Below are 19,136 nucleotides of genomic sequence, written 5' to 3'. Positions count from 1 at the left end.
TGATAAAATGATATATGATAAAGTTAATGCACTCACAACATCTGCAACCTTGCAAATGCCGCCTTGATCAATGGTAACGTCCCTGGCGTTTTTGACGATGTAATCTGCCGAGTCCCTCGGACTTAGCACGCCCATCCCTGGGAAATAATACAAGGTCGAAATATAGCTCATGCATGGTAACAACAAAATGAAGTGACAAGAAGAAACTTCAAGTGCCACTCGCTTAACGCCCAAGCACGCCTCAAAAAGCACGTTGGCACTCTGCCGCCAAGGCTCACGCTGCCCTGCCTGTCCAAGCTGCAACTTTTATAACAAACACAAGAGCCGTTCGACTTCACCTTAAGCGACTGAAAGAAGCGTTTCTCGTTTTTTCTTGGTAACGGCACGTAGAGTAAAAAGCAGAACACTTCGATACAAGCCGAAACGGCCGCACCAACCGCCAGCTGACGACGAGACCGTCGACTGCATTGGTGGCGGCATTGGTTCCTTGCGGCACGTGACTGCGACTCCACGTGACTACTGCGATCCAGCCGCAGCCAAGTTGACAGGCTGATTTAAAAATGGCGGCGCGCAACCGGCGAGAGGGGATTCACAACAATCCTTGCGCAACCACCGGTGCACGGCGGCAAAGGGCAAGCGTCACGTGACGGCTACGTACAATAACCCGTGAGGGGGTGAATGTCCGGCGGTCACCTGTAAACAGTTGCCCCGCGGTCCGCCGGGCGGCCCACGATACCGCGGCGGCGGCTGCTGCGACCCGAGCCCGGAGCGAGCAGCCAGGTCAGTGGCCGTGATGCTGTCGCGCAGGTGTTCCTACGTGGCGCGCTGGCTTGCCCCGCTGCCGCCGCGATGACCCCGTTCGCTGCCGGCTAGCCATGGCGCTCAATTTCTCGGGCGACGACTACGGCAGCTTCAAGGGCCGTCTGGGCCGCGGCTGCTCGTGGACGCGCGAGGAGACCCTGCTCCTGCTCGATCTCTACGAGAAAGAGCGGCTCAACGACGAACGTGCCGACTACCCGCCGCACAATACGCCCAAGTACCAGAAGGTGCACCAGGCCATCTCGGGCTTCCTGGGCGCACACGGCTACAGCAGGACGCCCATGCAAGTGCGCGAACGGCTCAAGCGGCTCAAGCGCGACTTCCGAGAGAACCGCCACGGCGAGTTCACCGACCGCGTCGGCACCATCCTGGCGAAACGCGCCGCGCTCGGGGCGCCGGCGTCGCCTCCTAACGGCTCTGTGGCCGTCGCCACCGTTGCCGGCCCGCATAGTTCGCCCGAGCACTCGCTCGAAGCGTGCTGCCCCGCCGTGCTGGTCAAAACGGAGCTGGGCGAGCAGTTGCAGTCGTCGCAAGGTAGCACGCTTCGCAATCCCCGCGCAGATTGGCAGCCACTGCCTGTAGTGCGAGCGCCCGAGCCAAGGGTCGAAAAACAACGTCCACCCGCGGAGGAGCCCGCCGAACGACCCGTTGTCGCAGCGTCTAGTAACGGCGGCCCTCGCGCCCGTAGAACCCTTCAGCAGCGGGTGGTGCGCCTCCTGGGACAGCTTCTCGCAGAGAGTCGACGTCAGACACAGGCCGCCGAGGCCTTTCAGCAGCAGCTACTCTACCAGATGCACCTCATCTCCTGCTCCCTCCAGGTCCTGGCTGCAGGCAGCCCCCAGGGCCCGCTGAAGCGTGATGATGCCAGCTGACCGTCCACCAACGTGACTGACTGCATACAGGGTTCTCAGCTGCTACCCTCAAAAAGAAGTGTACGGAAATGCGGCCAGGCACATTTAGTGGCTGTAGGTCCTTACTTCGCCCATGACTTAACGGAACTGTAATTGGACTTGATAAAACTGTGCACTGCGAGGCAAGATGCGAGCAAAGAGGATAGTGTATTATGTGCAACAGGCTACAAGTAGTCGTCTATCCTTCATACTTGCAGTCCCTCGTAGAGCACCAGTCGCACTTCCACAAAAATTCTTCTGTGGTGCTTTCTAAGTGTGCATATTCTTCACAGTTCTGCTTGGAATGCAGTTGTCACTTTTCAGTAACTGCATTTCACGCTTAACTTGAGGGAATGATAAATCACGAGCCATTACAAGACTTTGAGGTGAGGTTGTTGCTGTTCTGTGGTCTATTATGGATATATATTTTTCTTACGGTTAAATGCTTGGAACTGTATGGAGGCAGAAATCACTTCTTTCCAACTTTTGGGAGATGTAAAGTCCATTGTGTATAACAGCGCCTTGAAGAGAAATGTTATTTATGGTCAAATGGTTGGCAAGACTAATATTATATATGCCTACTATGTATACACTATATTTATTGAGGGGCAATACTAAGAGATGCAGTGCATATTCACAAATCTGTGGTGTATTTTTATTGCGATTTCTTGAGCAACCAAAGGAATAATTGCAGTGCAATTGGAGAAATAAAGCAAGTCTTTACACATATGCTTTATGTTATATTATGTTTTATGATCGTATCACTATAGCAATTAAAAACTTGAAATTGGGCAGCATGGCCAGCATTATCAAAAGTATGTAATAGCTACACATACCGCTGAAGCTAGTAGTGGCTGCTACGAAGGACTATGTAATCTTTTGTGTCCACAAGTGTAGCCAAAAATGGCTTTGTGGAAAGACATTAGTAGCATAAGAAAATAATGCATATGGATGGTGCGCTATTAGTCGAAAGCATAAGTTTGCTTACAGCAGTGTTACAAGTTGCATTCAATGCTTTTTCATAAAGTTATTGAGCTTTTTAATGACTTAGCTGACTCTGAACATAAAACAGGCATAAGTGCTCTAAGCTTTTAATAATGTGCAGTGTCAACGATGGTCACATTGTTTGTTGGAAGAAACATCAAAAAGTTGCCATGCTTGGCATCCACCTCTTTCAGATATATGAATTGTGGATTTGTGATGTTGCATATAGATTTACTCCAGGGTCAGCCAGAAAGTGTTTTTGACATAATGTTCACCATCTCTAAACAGCCTACACTTGTAGTGTGTGAAGTGGCAAACCTGCTGCAAGTAGGAGTTATTGGTAAGCGTGGTATGCGACCTGGACTAATAACGTGCATTGACGATAACAAATTTCCTTGTATTATGCATGAATATATAATCCAGCTCACTATGGGATGGAGGGTGCTTGGAGCGCTCAGCTTTTCACCTTCCCACGCTGTCTCCTTAGTTGAGTTCTTTCATAAAAACTGGACAGTTTATGTAGGATTGTCGAGAAACTTGGTCATGCGATAACGAATTGTGTGTTGTGTAAAGGCGTTCAAGCTCTGTTATAGTCATTTATACATAACTATGCTGCCTAGTTTTAACAACACAAATGCAGGAGGCAGAATCACTCATGAAATGTGATGTGCAAATTAAGTAGACCGTGCAGCTTTGCTAAGTTTATTCTTTTTTGCGAACAACGATGAGCTTGGACAGAGTTCTGAAGATGTCATTTTCTTTAGGTTTACTTGAGCTTAGAGTTGCCAGATCTAGTAGATCAAATCACCAGAAATGATCTCCCTTGCTTTTTGTGTTAGTACTAATGTGGGTGTCCTTGCAAGAAACTTGTTTTCTTTGCAATGCCAAAAACAAGAAGCCTGTTGTACCAGCAGCAGACTCCTTGCGCTTTTATCAAACCACTTGTTTTGCAAGAGTGCATTAACAATCAGTTTCTGCTAACTGTGCATGCCTTAATTTTATTTCATTTCACAGGCAAGTTTTCTCCAAGATTTGGTCTAGAAATGTCACACGAGCCTTATGTAAGTCACAGAAAGAGGGAAAAATATAAAATCAAGGCAGACATTTGATGCGACTGTAAAATGCCATCATAACTGTATCACATCAATTCAGCCCCTTTAAGTAGGGTCACAACACTTTCCTGGTCTGTTTAGTTTGCACTCATAGAAGATTGGCTGACAATGCTCACTCAGCAGCTGCTGTGTATGCTTTATGCAAATAGCTAGGGTGCCTGTGCTGCAAGCACCTCTTGCCTGTGACATTTCATTACAGGTAATGCAAGTAATCCAAGTTGCTCTTTTAAATTACCTATGGTGGTGTGCGAATGTGTTGCCAAGAAAGTTTAAATTGATGACGGGCAACCCGAACTTCATTAGTGTTTAACTTTAAAGATCTGTTGCGCAACATTGGCTGTATAACTTCCCTATCTCTTTGAATCTCGCCAAAGTACAGTTAGGGGTGATGACATGCCTGCTCTCATCATCCGCTGTGGTGTTCAGTCATGCTTGTTGCTAGGAGGGGTGATTGTTGCAGACTCCTTTTACTTGTCGTTTGTGGCACGTATGGCACTGTTCCTGTTACGGCCTGTGCTAGTTTCATTAATTTTAAGCACAATTTGTAGTAATATGTGTAAATCTGAGATCGAGTGCATTGAAATGCAGAGGTAGTGCCTTCGGTATTAAAGCCTGGTTTAACCTAGGCACAAGTATGTTGACAGAAACTGCAATACCATTGTTCTTGAATGCACTTTGGATGTGTCTCGATGAGATTCTGTGCTCGTAATTTATTCGCACAGTTTTACCATTTGCCACTCCACATCCTATCCTCTTTTTTATGTCAGACTTGGCAGTAATGACATTGCAGTAGTTAAATTACCTTTTGCTCTAATGAGTAATGAATTACTTTTGTGGGCTGGTAATTTAGTATCGTTATGAGTTACTCCAAGCGAGGAACTTCAAGAAAATTACTTTCCCAATTACTTTTGACTAAAATGTTGCATCTGCGTTTCCCTTACGGCATAAAAAATGAACATAAAAGGAAAGAAAAATAACGACAATTTAATCTGAATGCCAAAACTCAAGCCTGGGAAGTTGAACTAAGATCTCTGAGATTTCAATGTATATGTGCTGCAAATAAAGTTTACATGATTTGTGCATGAATAATGAACTTTTGTTAAAGTAATTTCAATGTAATTTCATCTTTTTAAAAGTAATAATAATGTAATGTCATTATTTTCAGTCAGCTGTAATTTGCAATGTAATTTAATTACATTTTTAATTAGAAAGTAGTTAGTAATGTAATTTAATTACATTTTAGGAGTAATCTTGCCACCTCTGTCATATATTCTTCTCGTGATATGCTGTTATATTTATCCTGTCGTACCAACCAGCACAAAAACTGCTGGCACGATCACTATCTGCTGGCCAGATGCTTTGGTGATGGTGTGGTTACAACGTTCTGCTGCGAACAGTCGCTGGTTAAACTGGCAACCGTGGCGGCCAAATGTAAAATTAGCCACTGCTGTCCAGAGCTGTCCACTGCAGAGTTCCATATAACTCATTCATCTGGTCTAACATGTAGCCACAACTTATCTTGGGCAGGACATAAAAGTCGACACCCGACATGAACATGGCAAAGACATTCATGGCATTTCCTTGCATGTTATCTTGAGCCAGACGTGATCAAACCAAGTCCTGGCTTCAATTGAAGGTGCATTTCTAAATATGGGGATTATTGTTTTATTTCCATTTGCACCAATTAAGAACAACTAGCATCATAAAAAAACAGCAGCTGCTGTGCAATCTAGAAATTTGAGTGTGTACCACATTAAATGGTCAGTATTTTACAGCTAGCTGGCAAATGCACAGAGGCCAGTGCACAGAGGTGCAAATAGTTTGCTGTAGCGGTGCCTAACTGACAAAATGGCACTGTAAGAAGGACAGTTTGTGGACAAACCTTGCACTTAGTAAGTTGTGTGTACCTTTGAGTGAAAAAAAGAACATGCATTTGCAAACTTCGTTTTTTTTGCACCACATGTGTCTACACTTGTCAGGAGTGATAAATTCGGAGAACCAGGGGTGTAGCCAGAAATTTTTTTCGGGGGGGGGGGGGTTCAACCATACTTTGTGTATGTTCGTGAGTTCGTTTGTATGTGTGCGTGTATATATAAGCAAGCAAAACTGAAAATTTTCGGAGGGAGGGTTTGACCCCCCCCCCCTTGGCTACGCCCCTGTGGAGAACATTCTGTGCCTTAGTCTCACTTCATGCTCGAGAAGTGGAGCCACGGATGCACAAAAAGGCTCTACAGAGACTGACACAACCAACTCTGGGTTTGGAAGCTCCACCACTTCTAAATTAATGCTGAAATATAAATGACTTCACTCAAACTACATTATGAGTATTTTATCTTGCCGTAGACAAAGCTGAACTGTAAGTTGTCTTAAAAACACAGTACGACCAAGAAGGTTCAATAAAAGAAAAAAAAAACCCTGAAGTTGGGATGATGTCCTAAAGACTGCCATAGTATATAAGAGGAATCGAATAATGTTAGCATATGGCAGAGAACAAGCGTTATCTTCATGCTTCAGTTATTTTGGCTGGTCAATTCAAGATGCATGTCCAGAGGCTTCAGAACTGTTCTTCGAATGGAGGTGGTGGGGTGAAAAAAAAACATTTGTTTAGGAATACGTCAGTCCTGGTTGGCTTCCTTATAGCGTTAAAGTTGATATCTAACCAAATCGCTTATTAACAGTGGGCTCCACTTGAAGACGCAGTAAATCAAGCGTTAAAAAATTGAAACTGCAGTTCAGCAGAACAGAAAGTGCAGCCTTAGCAGTGCCCGGTTCAGATTTTTTTTTTCTTTTTTTTTTTTGCGAGCGTGTGGGAGAAGGGCACACCCTTCCCTGACCTTGAGGAGGGGGATGGCAGGCGCAGTTTTATGCCAGCGCAGTTTATGCAGTTTTATGCCAGCCGTCTTGTATGGAGGGCAGAAACTATAACGAGAATCTGGACGGGGAGCTACACGTGGCTGCGCCACTGGATTTTAATTACTACCGAGTGTAATTAGGGCCGGCATTTTGTAGCAATGCATTATGCTTTGTTATCATGCACTATGCTGGTGTTATCATCCACCGCTTACGGTCGGCTGATCGCGTTCATCCTACCTGCCCCCAAAGGAGGCTGCTAAGGTCCGGTAGGGGGTGGGGGTAGTGAAATATTATTATTCGAGAGACACTGACGTCTTATAAAAGCAACAAGTCACACCCATAGTTAAGAGATAATACTACTAATAATAATATCTGGGGTTTAACAAAACCACGATATGATTATGAGGGACGCCGTAGTGGAGTTCTCCGGAAATTTCGACCCACCTGGGGTTCTTTAATGCGCACCTAAATCTAAGTGAACTGGCCACAAACATTCTCGCCTCCATCGAAAATGCAGCCGCCACAGCCGGGATTCGTTCCCGCCACCTTCGGGTCAGCAGTCGAGTGCCCTAACCACTAGACCACCGTGGCGGGGCTAAGAGACAATACTAGCGTGTACATAAATGATGAAAAGGTCCACCAATATAGTCTGAGAATGAAGCCGAAACGGCAAGCAATAGTAATGAAACTTTTGGGGACACAGTAAATATGAAGTGGTACGTGGAACTTTGAAAGACGAAATAGTACCACTGCCATAACATTCACAATGTCCGTTGTGCACTTAAAATTAGATACCTTGTCAGCAATGGCGTATACCGTGTACTTAGATTTAGGTGCACGTTAAAGAACCCCAGCTGGTGGTCAAAATTTCCGGAGCCCTCCACTACAGCGTCCCTCGTAATATTATCGTGGTTTTGGGATGCTAAACGCCAACAATCAAAGCAGTGGCATATAGTCAGAAATTCGTTTCGATGGGGATCTGAAGCGAAGGCAGGGCAGGAAGGTGCGGTTGAGTGTCATTTCGAGCTCTCCGTCACACGGCAGAAAGAAATTTCGGGAGGGGCACGTTCCCGGTGTGCCACCCCGTGGCTACGCCATTGTTTGTCGGGGTAGAAATCAAGGCGCCCTGCAAAACTTTTTGAACCTAGCCTGAAAACAATGCCCATCAGTAGCTTCTGTGAACATGTAAGCCAGATATACACCGCTAGAAATCACTAGCTCTCGGCAAACTACGCAGACGAAGGAAAGAACACGTGGTTATTGGCAGTATCATAATTGGGAAAATACCCGCCGTAATATTTGTCTCTAGTTCTCTCAGTAAAAATATACGTCTCTCTTCAGCAACATCGAAGAAATATACTTATCTTAGTAACTCCTGTCTCGATCAACGGCCGTCTGCCTATTGTTTCGTTTTCTCCTGCGTTGCGTACTACACCCGCGCTATGATGGTGGCTACCCGCGCTACTTCAAACACTTCTTCCCCGAGTCGATCACTTGATTCGTAATGAACCCAATACAAATGTACTTACAGATGCCTGGATTTTCGCACAATAGCGCTTCAAAAAGCGCTGCACAGTTTCGCTATGTCAGCACAGGGTGGCGGAGCCCGCGGAGCGCTCCGCCGTCCCGTGCCGGCGAAAGAAAAAAAAAAGAAAGAGAGAGAGAGAGAATTTTGAAGCTCAAGAAAAACGCTGACGCAGCTTCTTTGTCCCGTGTCGTCCCTCTCTTTGTAGCCTTCTTCGTCGAGACGAAAGAAGGTTAAAAGCATTCAATGCGATAGCAAAAAATTACCAAGATAGGCTCGCTCGCACGTCTTTAGAAAACGCGGCGGCTGCAGTGAGCGAAGTGACTTTCATGTTGTCTATGGAATGTTTTAGCATTACCGATTTACGATACGGTAAGTACGGAGACACCATACCGTCGTGGTCGGCAATTAAGCGCAGCTTTTTAAAATCATTTTTTTTTTAGCCACGCAAGTTGCTTATTGTGTACGGTAACGTGATGAGATTACCAAAGTGGTCTTGCACACTAAAAAGCCAAGCGCCGACCACGACGGTACGGTATATCCGTACATATCGTACGGTAAAGTGGCAAATACCTTGATGTGTTTTGGCAGTGCCGGTTTACACGTACAAAGCTATGAGCCATCTGCCAGTCCCTTCTACATAGGCGTGCGACCGGATAGGGGGCACACAGCCCCCTATCCGGCTCCTATCACCTTGAGCCTTTCGTGCGACAAAAGACGGCCGGGGCGTTTCCGTTCTGCTTCATCAGCGATCGACAGCATCCCTCGCACGCTTTAACTCGCACATAGAACATGCGACGCGCAGGGCGATGTTATCGATTTGGACTTTACAGTGAACATCACGGTGGTACCGACGGCGACAGCAAAAACCCGCCGAGAGTGTCCAGTAAAAGCGCTCGGATTTCTGCGCCAAATCGCTGTAACTCCACTCGTCGCCTACGAAAACTCGACCCATCGAGGAAGCTGCAAGTTCCATCGCACCGTCTCTCGCCGTCACGCAACTTTACTGTGCCGCCTGTGGTTAGAAGTGGCTTCCACGAAAGCATACTCCTTTCGCATTGGAATGGCAGACACCTCCAGATATGACTCGTGCAACAGTGGCGAAACGATAGAACATCCACTGTGTTTTTCTGATCGCTTTTTGAGCGAATGGAACGTTCATCGCGCTGAGCTGAACCAACGTTGGCTGAACAAACTAGACAACAGACCGTTTTCGGAAAAGATCTTTGGACCGTGGCCCTATACGCGCCGCAGGCCTGCAAAGCGACGCGGGCTTTGATGCTGTTCTTAAAATCGACCGGGCTAAGCGATCGCCTGTAGGCGTGCAATGGACAGGCGTACATGTACCCTGAGGGTACTTTTCTCCCTCTTCCTTGTAGGGTAGCAAACCGGACCCGCACCTTGTTGACCTGCCTGCCTTTCCTTCCTTTTCCTCCTCCTCCTCCTCCTGAGCTTACTGCTGAGGATAAAAACATGCAGGAACAAATGTTCGCAGCAGCATCCCCCCCCCCCCAACCCCCTGAACTTTAATTTTAAATGCGAAGCATTTCTTAGAGAACCTTGGGCACTTTGAGCGTTTCCATCAATCAATATATCTATCTATCTATCTAGCCGCCTATATACGTCTCGGTCCTCTCGTGATCGCCTCCTTAACTTGGTGTAGAGCAAAATTGGCATGGGGAGGGGGGGGGGGGGAGGTGTAAGAGGGTCTGACGAATATGACTGTGTGGTCGTGACATGAATAATGTGAAAACCCTCTCGCGTACGTCGTCGAACGCTTTCCTCCAGACACGTGTGGTACATACCCGTTTACCACGGGCCGCAGTGTGTACGGGTATGCGCCACAGGTGATTGACAGTTTATATCTACGCAGAAACGGCGAGAACAGACATTGGTAATTTAAATGTGAGAGCGTTAAGCGAAACCGACATCAGCGGCGTTGACCCGACTAATGCAAAGAATGAAAATTAGAATCCCAGCAGGAATCAAACCCAAAGATTCTGCGTGGCAGTCAGGTACTCTACCAAAGAGCCACGCCAGGTCTTGAAACTGCTCTGGAAAAACACCCTTTGCAGGCGTAATGCCGGTGCAACGTCAATTGTGGTTGTGGTGCTGGCCATCTAATTTTATAACAAAGCAATAAACACAACATGTACTCATACGATACAGGCGTCATATGGCAGGTTAACGTCTGTGGTTCCAGTGTTGGTTCCGCTTTTATAGCAGTCTAATAAACATTACATTTCTATTCCTATGATTCAGCAAGCCATGTTCAAGCGTTCCTCGATCCCGGAGGAATATGCTAAAGAAATTTACGTATGATATTCAAATAATCGCACCGTAAAGGTCACTTCGTTTCGATAATACTGACGTATGTGCTTTAACGTGAGTGCTGACGTTACGTCAGACCATAAGTTACCCTTTGAACGCCAGTGTTGTCGACGTGCCTGGTAAGCCCACACAACTACTACGCTTACAAAAACACGTCGATCCACCTCGTAACGCTTGGCTCAAAGCGAAAAAATGCAGCACAGAACTACTTGTCGACGGCTTCGCATGAAACCGATTCCCACAAGGCGTGGGATTTGCCGAATTATTTTGTTATGATCCTTCTTCAGCCTTGTAGATTGGCTCCGACATATGCGCCGAGGCCAACATCAGAGTCCAACTTCTGCGCCAGCTTTCCAAACGGCGAGTGTTTTACGTGTTGGCGGCGTTCTCTTCAACACTGGCGTAGCCGGAAAAGGAAGGTGGGTTCAACGCTCCCCCCCCCCCTCTCCCCACCGAAGTTTTTCAATTTTGCATGTGTATATGCGGGGTGTCCCAGCTATCATGCAGCAAAATTTAAAAAAAAAAGAGAGAGAGGAATGGCGTTATGCGAAGGAACCAGTGTTGCGGAGTTGCCACTCCGGAATTGGAATGACTCCGGAACCATTCCACATTTTCGCGACCCCGGGAATGGAATGGAAATGAAATGCGGACAACGCTTGGAGGAATGGAATGGGAATGGAATTAAGCGCCTTTTGCACTAAATGGAATGGGAATAAAATTACGTCTTTTTCCGAAAATAGAGCACGTTTTCGTCTACGTGCTGTTTTTCAAACTTCAAACATAAGTAAGTCAGAGCCTTGAATTTAACAATGAATCAGTATTTTTAAAATCGCTTGGCTGATTACAAGCACGGTACATTTATAAGCAACGCGCCTAGTACAAAACCAGGCATGAGTTAGTGTATAAACAAATGCATTATCGCAGCAGATACTGAAGCGAGAAACAAATCATCCCTGCGCGTTGGTTCCCATTGATACCCCCACACGAATGCGGCGAATACACTATGCACAGCCTGATCTTTATCTCACGAGCAGTTTAGTACCTGGCACACGTAAATAACCTTTGCGACAAGGAAGGCATTGCATACCTGCGCACAGGCGAACACAGAAAGTTCTCCTCACCCCATCCATGCTTGAGAGGCGCGCTTCACAAGCGTGAGTGCTGACGAGCAGTGCGACCGAGTGTTCCGTATTCGATGCAAAGGCACAAGGTGCCCGAGCGGTGCACTGTTCCAACTAATACCAGCAGATCTAGAGGGTGTTGTTCCCCATTAACCAAATCTTAACGATTTCTCCATATTCCCGACCGCTCCAGACGCGTGGCAAAACTGCTTAGTCTTCTTGAATACTACTTGTGTCAGCATGAAAATACGCTATTTCGTCATTTTAGCATTAACACATTTAAGCTTAAACAATATTAAAACATCACCATTCGTTCAAACATGTTGACCATGCAAATACTATAGGTAGCGGGAGAACTAGTCCCTATGCTATTTAGTAGGGTGGTTTTACTGCACGAGATATGTCACCAAGCTACCATCCCTCGACCCTGGTAACGTGTTTTGCGTACTTTTGCAGTTCTTAATGCAACTGATGACATCAGCTTTATGGTGCGTTCATTTTTAACTCGATAAAACTATCAAGATGCCTCTCCTACGAGGAGGAATTACAGGAATGGAATTGAACCGCCCGGCAATTCCCGGAGTGCGGGAATGGGCTGTTTTTTTTTTCATTCCGAGGAATTGAAAGGAATGGAAACGCGGCAAATTCTAATTCCCCGGAATGGAATTGGAATGGAATGGAACGCGTCGCCGGTCACCTCTTCGCGCTCTGCCCTGACTCGCTGTGTCTGTTGATAGAGTCAGCACAGCAACGCCCCGCCAGTAAACCTCTTCTCAGTACATATAGTTCCCAGTACACTGGAGTAGCAACTGCTGAGATTTTCATTAATTAACTTTAATTAATTAGTCATAACTACATTTGTAACTCGACAAGTACTGACCTCATTATCAAAATGTCGATGAGGCGTATGTACGCATGTTCGTATGGCATCTAACAGCGCTATTTCAACAACGTGCTAACTGCGTGCTCATTTTTCCCGGATGATAACGAAAGCACGTGAAATCTGAAAAATTAAACGTAACCAGACTGCAGCGTGCATCATGAAGCTACGTCCTCAAACAGGCTTACTGTGAGGTAGTCAGTGTCAAGGGGGAAAAATGCAGAAAAAAAAAATATGCATCGTCCAATGTGCCTCTCCCCAGCCGAAGAAACGCGCCGCTTTGGTCTTACAGGGTCGGCCGTAATCCGGCAGCGTTAACAATGACAACAGACGGACGTGAGATAGGGATGATGATAGTGGCGTACAATCGAGCGGAACGAATCCCTGCAATATTGCGACGCATGTTGTTGCCGCTTTGTCCTGTACCGTCCTGTACCCTTGCCAAAGTAGCGGAACACTGTCTCTGGCAGCGTGCAACGCTGATTTCTTTTGCGGGTGGCAGCGTAGTCAAGTGTTATTTTTCACATTTCGCGGGCTTTCTTGATCAACCGGGAAAAAATAAGCTCGCGATTAGTACGTTGTTGGGGGAGGAGGGGGCCGGGGGGACTCACATGGATTACCCGCGCCTGCGCGTATCGATATCCGAAATGTTGTAGCTTTTCTCTAACAAAGGAGATGACATTTATCTTTATATATAGTCTCTTGGTGGAAGCAAGGGTCAGCGTCCATGGGAGGAAGCTTCAACTCGGGCCTCAACCTCTGAGAGGAGTGCGCTAAGATGCCCGCTTATAAGGACGCAGGGTCAGGATCATTTCTTGCCCCGCGTATACAGCCCCGAGCTGCCGATATTTTTTTTTTTAATTTTTTTAGTGCGTAAAAGATGCTGCAGGCTGAATGACACTTGTCCAGCACGTTTTGTCGTCAGTGGTTTCTTCGTTTACTTTCTTTCGCTTTTTTTTTTTCTCTGATGGTGGCACTCAACAGGGGCCATGGGATTGGTGGTTACTAAATGGAGCAGCATCTTCTAGATAACGAAATGTAGCGCTTTGTCACGGGTTAATGCTTTCAATACACGCCAGTGGTTTACCCCCTCTCCATGGAATCATAAACCATGCCGAACCAGAATCCCAGGTAAACGCCCGGTTGGCGCATCCAGTGCACTGTGCGCTTTTTTTTTCTCTTTTTTATTTCCTGCCCTCCCCCACGAGGAACAGCCGTAAACAAAACAGAACGCCATGGAAAGCTCCATTGTCCCCATGAAAATCTCGGCAGTTTTTTGCTCCCCTTGCGTGGTGGTGCGCAGCTGTCCCAGCATGGAGGCCTGCGGCATCACGCTGCGTACGCCGGAACAATGCACAACGGCATTGCGGGCTTTCGGGCCAAGCACGCGCCGTTTTTCGCGATGCGTCGTGAATCCACAGCCGGCGCGCGTTGTCTTTTTTGGATGTGGCCTTCTATAAGTGACCAGCCCACTTGGCGCCTTCACTTGCATCTATGAAGCGGAAATACTTACAATCCAATGATTTCACGCCTACAATGAGACCTCGTATACCCGGCATCGTGTGCAGGAAACATGATCGTGTGATCACGCGCAGGCCCGTGCAGAATTTTCTCTCCTTTAATATTCCATGGCATCTTTCATAATATTGTTCATCACGCTTAGTTCGCCTAATGCTCTCTGCATCGTTTCATGACCATGGTAGAGTTCAGGGGGCGTGTTGTGAGACAATATCAGCGACGGTGTCGAGCCTTGCGTGATAGAATCTCGCGTGTCCAATTAGTGAAGCGGCTGTACTTGCCTGCGTTCTCTAACCAGCAAATCAGCGCGCACTGAAAGCGATAGTACATCTCCAAGAGTGGTCGTCTCAGAATACGACCCTACGACCCCAGGTGCCCGCGGTCACATTCCTTTCTGTACAGCGCGCCATCCTATGTTTCCCTTTTGCATAGCGCCGACGTCAACTCCCTCCTCTATCGGCGACAAGCCCGTGGAGCTCTGGCTTTGGCTCTCCGCGCCACCATTCAAAACAAGGAAACTTCCGCGATACAAATCGAAAATGAAATCAGAACACCTTGATGCGAACCAGGAACGTCCTCTGTATGCCGTTTAGCTGGCTAAATCCTGGATGCAGAAGCGCATCCAGGATTTTATTTTTAGGTGTGTATGCGTGTCTTCGTGCGTGCACGTGCGTATGCAATGTACCACACGCCTACATTAATGGGGGCGGGGGGGAGTACGTATACGTCAATGTTTATTTTGCTCAAAGCAGTGTCGTAAAGAAAAGTGTGCAAGGAAATCGAACTGTGCGCAGAAGGAATAAATGTGATCGAGTATTAGGGTGGACCATTCTTCTTCTGTGCAGATTTAGTGTGTCCAACGATAGATTCACTCTCTCATTAAGTTGGTCTGTTTTGTAACGGTATATCGGGCTTTCTGCTACGCGCAGGGCAGTATTCCTCCTGTTTGAAACAAGATTAGAATTGTTTAAACAAATGTAAAGAGGTATACAACTGAAATCACTGTAGCTGCCCGGGCCTTCAGACGGGCTGTGCTCGCAACCTACGAAGCTCGAGCCGAAACCCCCGCCATCCACCTAACATCCGCCAGTGGAAGCATGGACCTTTCTATCGGTCACTCCTGGGTTTTATTCAGAAAACAGGGCTTTACGTTTTTATTTGCATTTTGTTGCAGGGTGTACTTGCGCAATGAAAGTGATTTGATAGGCTGTCAAAGATTTCCGTTTCGCGAGTGTCTCAAGCAGTGGCGCACCGACCGGGGGGGGGGGTAGCTTTCTGGAGTTGTACCCCCCCCCCCCGATGAGGGCAGACTTAACCTCCTCCTCCCCCCTCACTGCCCCACTGTCCTTTTCACCGAAAGCCCAATGTATATTTTCAAGGCTTCTGTTGACGGAGGGGGTCGAGGTCGAATTTTCCTGATTCACTCTAGCAATGTGTTGTATTCACTCACTTATTCCTAAACTGAAAGTGCGCAAACGGCATGTTCGGTGGCTATGCGTTCCATTCCGGTGCGGCAGCTTTAGGCGAAAAAAAAAAAAAAAAAGGTGACGTTTTCGGCTTTCACGGGTTGGCAGTTTCACACCCTTCCCCTGCCCCACAATCCCACGATCTTCTCAAGATTCCAATCGTTACCTTTGCGAAGTTCCAGGGCACGGTTTCAGATGGCGCGCATGGTCAGCCGGCTGCTGGAAAAGGAACTGCGGGAGGATGGTACGGCGCTGTCGCGCAGAGCGTGAAGAGGGCCTCTCGGGACGGCCAATATATCGATTTCTTCTCGGACGAATGGCAAACTGAGCGCAGTCCGCAGGACAAGGCGCCAGGCAGTATATGCCAGCCGTGCTACAGGCACGAGCGACTTTCCGGTCACGGCTGGTCCAATTGGTCACACAATCCGCACAAATTCACCTTGTTTATCGTCGCTGGCACATGCAAGATGCAGACAACTCGTGAAATCTCTAGGTTTCGACTGCAGTGCACGCATACGCATCAGTTACACCCGGCAGGTCCACTCACGACCTGCAGGGTACGTGTAGCAACAGGCCGAAGCAAAAATAACGATGCGAACACGTGCTTTTACAGATATATATATATGCAATACTCTTTATTACAAACATGCTTGTGCGCAAACGCAACATCGCTATTTAAGATGGTACTTTATTTATTTATTTTTTCTTACAACATGTCAATCAATTATAACCATGATCTTTCTTGGATACATGACGTAAGCGACCTGAGCATTTTTCACACATGCACCAGGAGCATACGCATCCCCTCCCCACCTTCTCTGTTTCGTTCACACAAGATTACAATTCCAGTTCACTAAAGGCAAGATATCATACCGTGTTCGTAAATACATGCTTATAGAAATAGGTAGTGGTTCACGGGCACGATCGCGGAGTCACTCGGCGTGCGCACCGGTCTTGCCTCTCCGTGACGTCGAAGTGAACGAGAGCACTCGCGTTCCGCTTGCGGCAAATGTCACTGGGTCAGCCGCCCATCTGTCGCGAAGCGAGCTCGAGTCTTGAGGGTGTTGGCTCGAGTAGAAGCACCTTTGCGTTACACGACGTCCACAGATGCACCTCAAGTCGTATTTCTACATAGACGTGCAAGCAAGTCGAAGGACCAGTTCAAGCGATAGAATCCCAAAGCGCCAAGCAGCTATTATGCTGGAAACGAAACGAAGACCGCAGGGTCGGCATGTGCATCTCAAGAATGTGAATAGCAGACTCGGGCGCCCAAAACACGACCACACAAGAACACATACACAGGTCGGGCGCGTAGTCCCGTCCCGTGCATGTACTCTTGTGTGTGGTCGTGTTTATATATATATATATATATATATATATATATATATATATATATATATATATATATATATATACCAACCAGTCCAGCAGAAAGTACTAAACAGTGTGGCCAATTCATATGGTGGTACCTGCGATTTACCGCAACTAATAAATCCCGAGGCTTTGCGACTCAAAACAACGATTTGATTATATTAATCCGCCAGCACGCTACCGTCCGTACAGGCGGATTAATTTTGACTGCCTGAGGTACTTAATGCACACGAGAACATTCTTTTGTATTCTGCCCACATCGAAACGCGGCCGGAATCGAACCCGCGACCTCGTCAACCTCGTACTCAGTAGCTCAACGTTAGTCACTGAGAGACCGCAGCGCGTGCGCCTGATTTATAACTTCCGGGCCTCACGAGTTAATTATAGGCAAGTTCGGCGACGTAAAAGAAGATAAAAATTACAAAAAGAGCCCTCTGCCAAGAACAACGCGTAAAAATTCGCGGAATGCATCCATTTCCCTCACGTTGAGTCTAGCGGAGAACACACAATTACAATCAGGGGACACCTATCTGTCATTGCATACAATGACAGATGCCAGCGTTCAGACGCTCCAGAGGAATGTAAAGTTCGCGTAACTTTACGACGTTCTTGCATATTCACAAGTGGACATATCATTGTTCCAGATCGCTTGCCTATCAGTCACTTGTGCTATTAATGATTACGAGGGAAGTTATCACGCGTCTTCTCAGTAGATCAGAGGTACACCAGGAGATAAGGAGCCTACATACGCGGCCAGCTCGTATGTAGGCTATCTAGCAGAAGAGGCCTTGCCCAGATGACCGAAGCGCGTCGCTCATGCACTCGGCGATGTTCTCCGACTATGGGGTCGGTGACCGTGTGCCTTATGACGTCAGCCTAGAACGCGCGCTCATTGGTATAGGCTTGCGCGCATCCGCATTCGAGGTGGAAATGTAATAATAATAATAATAATAATAATAATAATAATAATAATAATAATAATAATAATAATAATAATAATAATAATAATAATAATAATATCTTCTGGGGTTTTACGTGCCAAATCCACGATATGATTATGAGGGACGCCGTAGTAGAGGGCTCCGGAAATTTCGACCATCTGGTCTTACTTAACGTGCACTGACGGCCGGGATCGAACCCGCGTCTTTCGGGTCACCGTAACCACTATATGATCGCGGCAGCCAAGGTGCAAATACCGCTACCTTCTAAAGTTGTGCCCGACTATAGAAGGCATTGGCCCAGAAAGACCATCGCACGCTAGCTTAATTATTATTACGGCTTGAATGGTGAAAGAAGGGTGGGAAAAGCTGCAGACAGATGAAGAGGAAATGTGGTCATTATCACTGCATGCCCCTGATAATACATGACAGGCGCGCTGCATGTTATCTTGTCTGGTGACGGCGCAGTGTTATCTTATCACTCACTTGTCTAAGCGTATCTCAACCGGATTTACGATGCGGGAGGTGACACATCCAGTATAAATACTACAGCAAGAATCATGATGCAATATTTTGCAAGTACACCGTAGAGTTAAGGAAGGCGCACGTGGTTATAAGAATTTTCACGACGCAATAGTTTCGAGATGAGAGAATCCCAATGCGAGAGCGTATTGGCGAAACCCAAAGTCATTTCAACCAGATGATAATGTTGTAACAATAAAGGCCTTGCGTTGCAGCGATACACGGCGCCACGCGCGAGAGATATGTGACCCAGCTAAGCACACGACAGCAGCAGTGAAATGACAAATCTACGAACGCGATCATGCAGCGATAACCTATAGGGAAGGTGAACGCGAAACTTTTGAGGCCAGAAGTATCAACGCATATAGGCTAGATTACAGGCACAACTTAAATTATTGAGTTTACGCGTGTCGAAACTACATATATAGGGTATGATTATGAGGTACGGTGTAGCGGAGGGCTCCGGCTTAATTTCAAGCATTTGCGGTACTTTAATGTGCACTTAAGTGTAGGAGGAGCCTTTCTGGACTTCGCCTCCCCCCCGGCGCTTTTCCTCTGCCTGGATCCAAGCCGCGACCTCGAACTGACGATGACAAGGCCATCGCCACAGGGTTACCGCGGTAGGTAAAGCGCAAACTTGCGCATGTCTTCCCGGATATCTATAGAATAGAGTTTTTAGAAATCGATATTCGTTGCTAACGAACGACGTCAAAAAGAAAGAAAAAAAAAACAAGACATAACACGTGAAAAATTTTGCGAAGTCCCTCTTAAGGGGTATTCAGACGGGGGAGAAATGCTCGGGGGGT

At 46.9% G+C, this 19,136-nt stretch overlaps 2 protein-coding genes across 5 annotated transcripts in view; one reads left to right on the top strand and one right to left on the bottom strand.

The window, feature by feature from the left end:
* LOC119374427 (queuosine salvage protein) overlaps nt 1–19,136 on the bottom strand; it is a 63,767-nt gene that overhangs the window by 27,776 nt on the left and 16,855 nt on the right. Inside the window, exons 1-2 of one of the 4 annotated variants that reach the window (XM_037644547.2) lie at nt 694–929; nt 37–137 (exon numbers count right to left, since the gene is read on the bottom strand). In XM_037644547.2, coding sequence (XP_037500475.1) covers nt 37–135 — 99 coding nt within the window. In that variant the 5' untranslated portion in view covers nt 136–137; nt 694–929. Of the gene's footprint in view, nt 1–36; nt 138–219; nt 468–693; nt 930–19,136 lie in introns of those variants that run through there. The other 3 variants (XM_037644530.2, XM_037644525.2, XM_037644519.2) reach the window with 3 other exon arrangements.
* LOC125760334 (uncharacterized) lies at nt 876–2,438 on the top strand. Its single transcript, XM_049420262.1, has one exon. It carries the CDS (start codon nt 876–878, stop codon nt 1,689–1,691), a length of 816 nt encoding a protein of 271 aa, XP_049276219.1. The 3' UTR covers nt 1,692–2,438.

The sequence above is a fragment of the Rhipicephalus sanguineus genome, chromosome 1 (assembly GCF_013339695.2).
Source record: "Rhipicephalus sanguineus isolate Rsan-2018 chromosome 1, BIME_Rsan_1.4, whole genome shotgun sequence".
Classification (NCBI taxonomy): Eukaryota; Metazoa; Arthropoda; class Arachnida; order Ixodida; family Ixodidae; genus Rhipicephalus; species Rhipicephalus sanguineus.
Note: the sequence above shows the minus strand (reverse complement) of the source record. Positions and strands in the feature narration are given on the sequence as shown.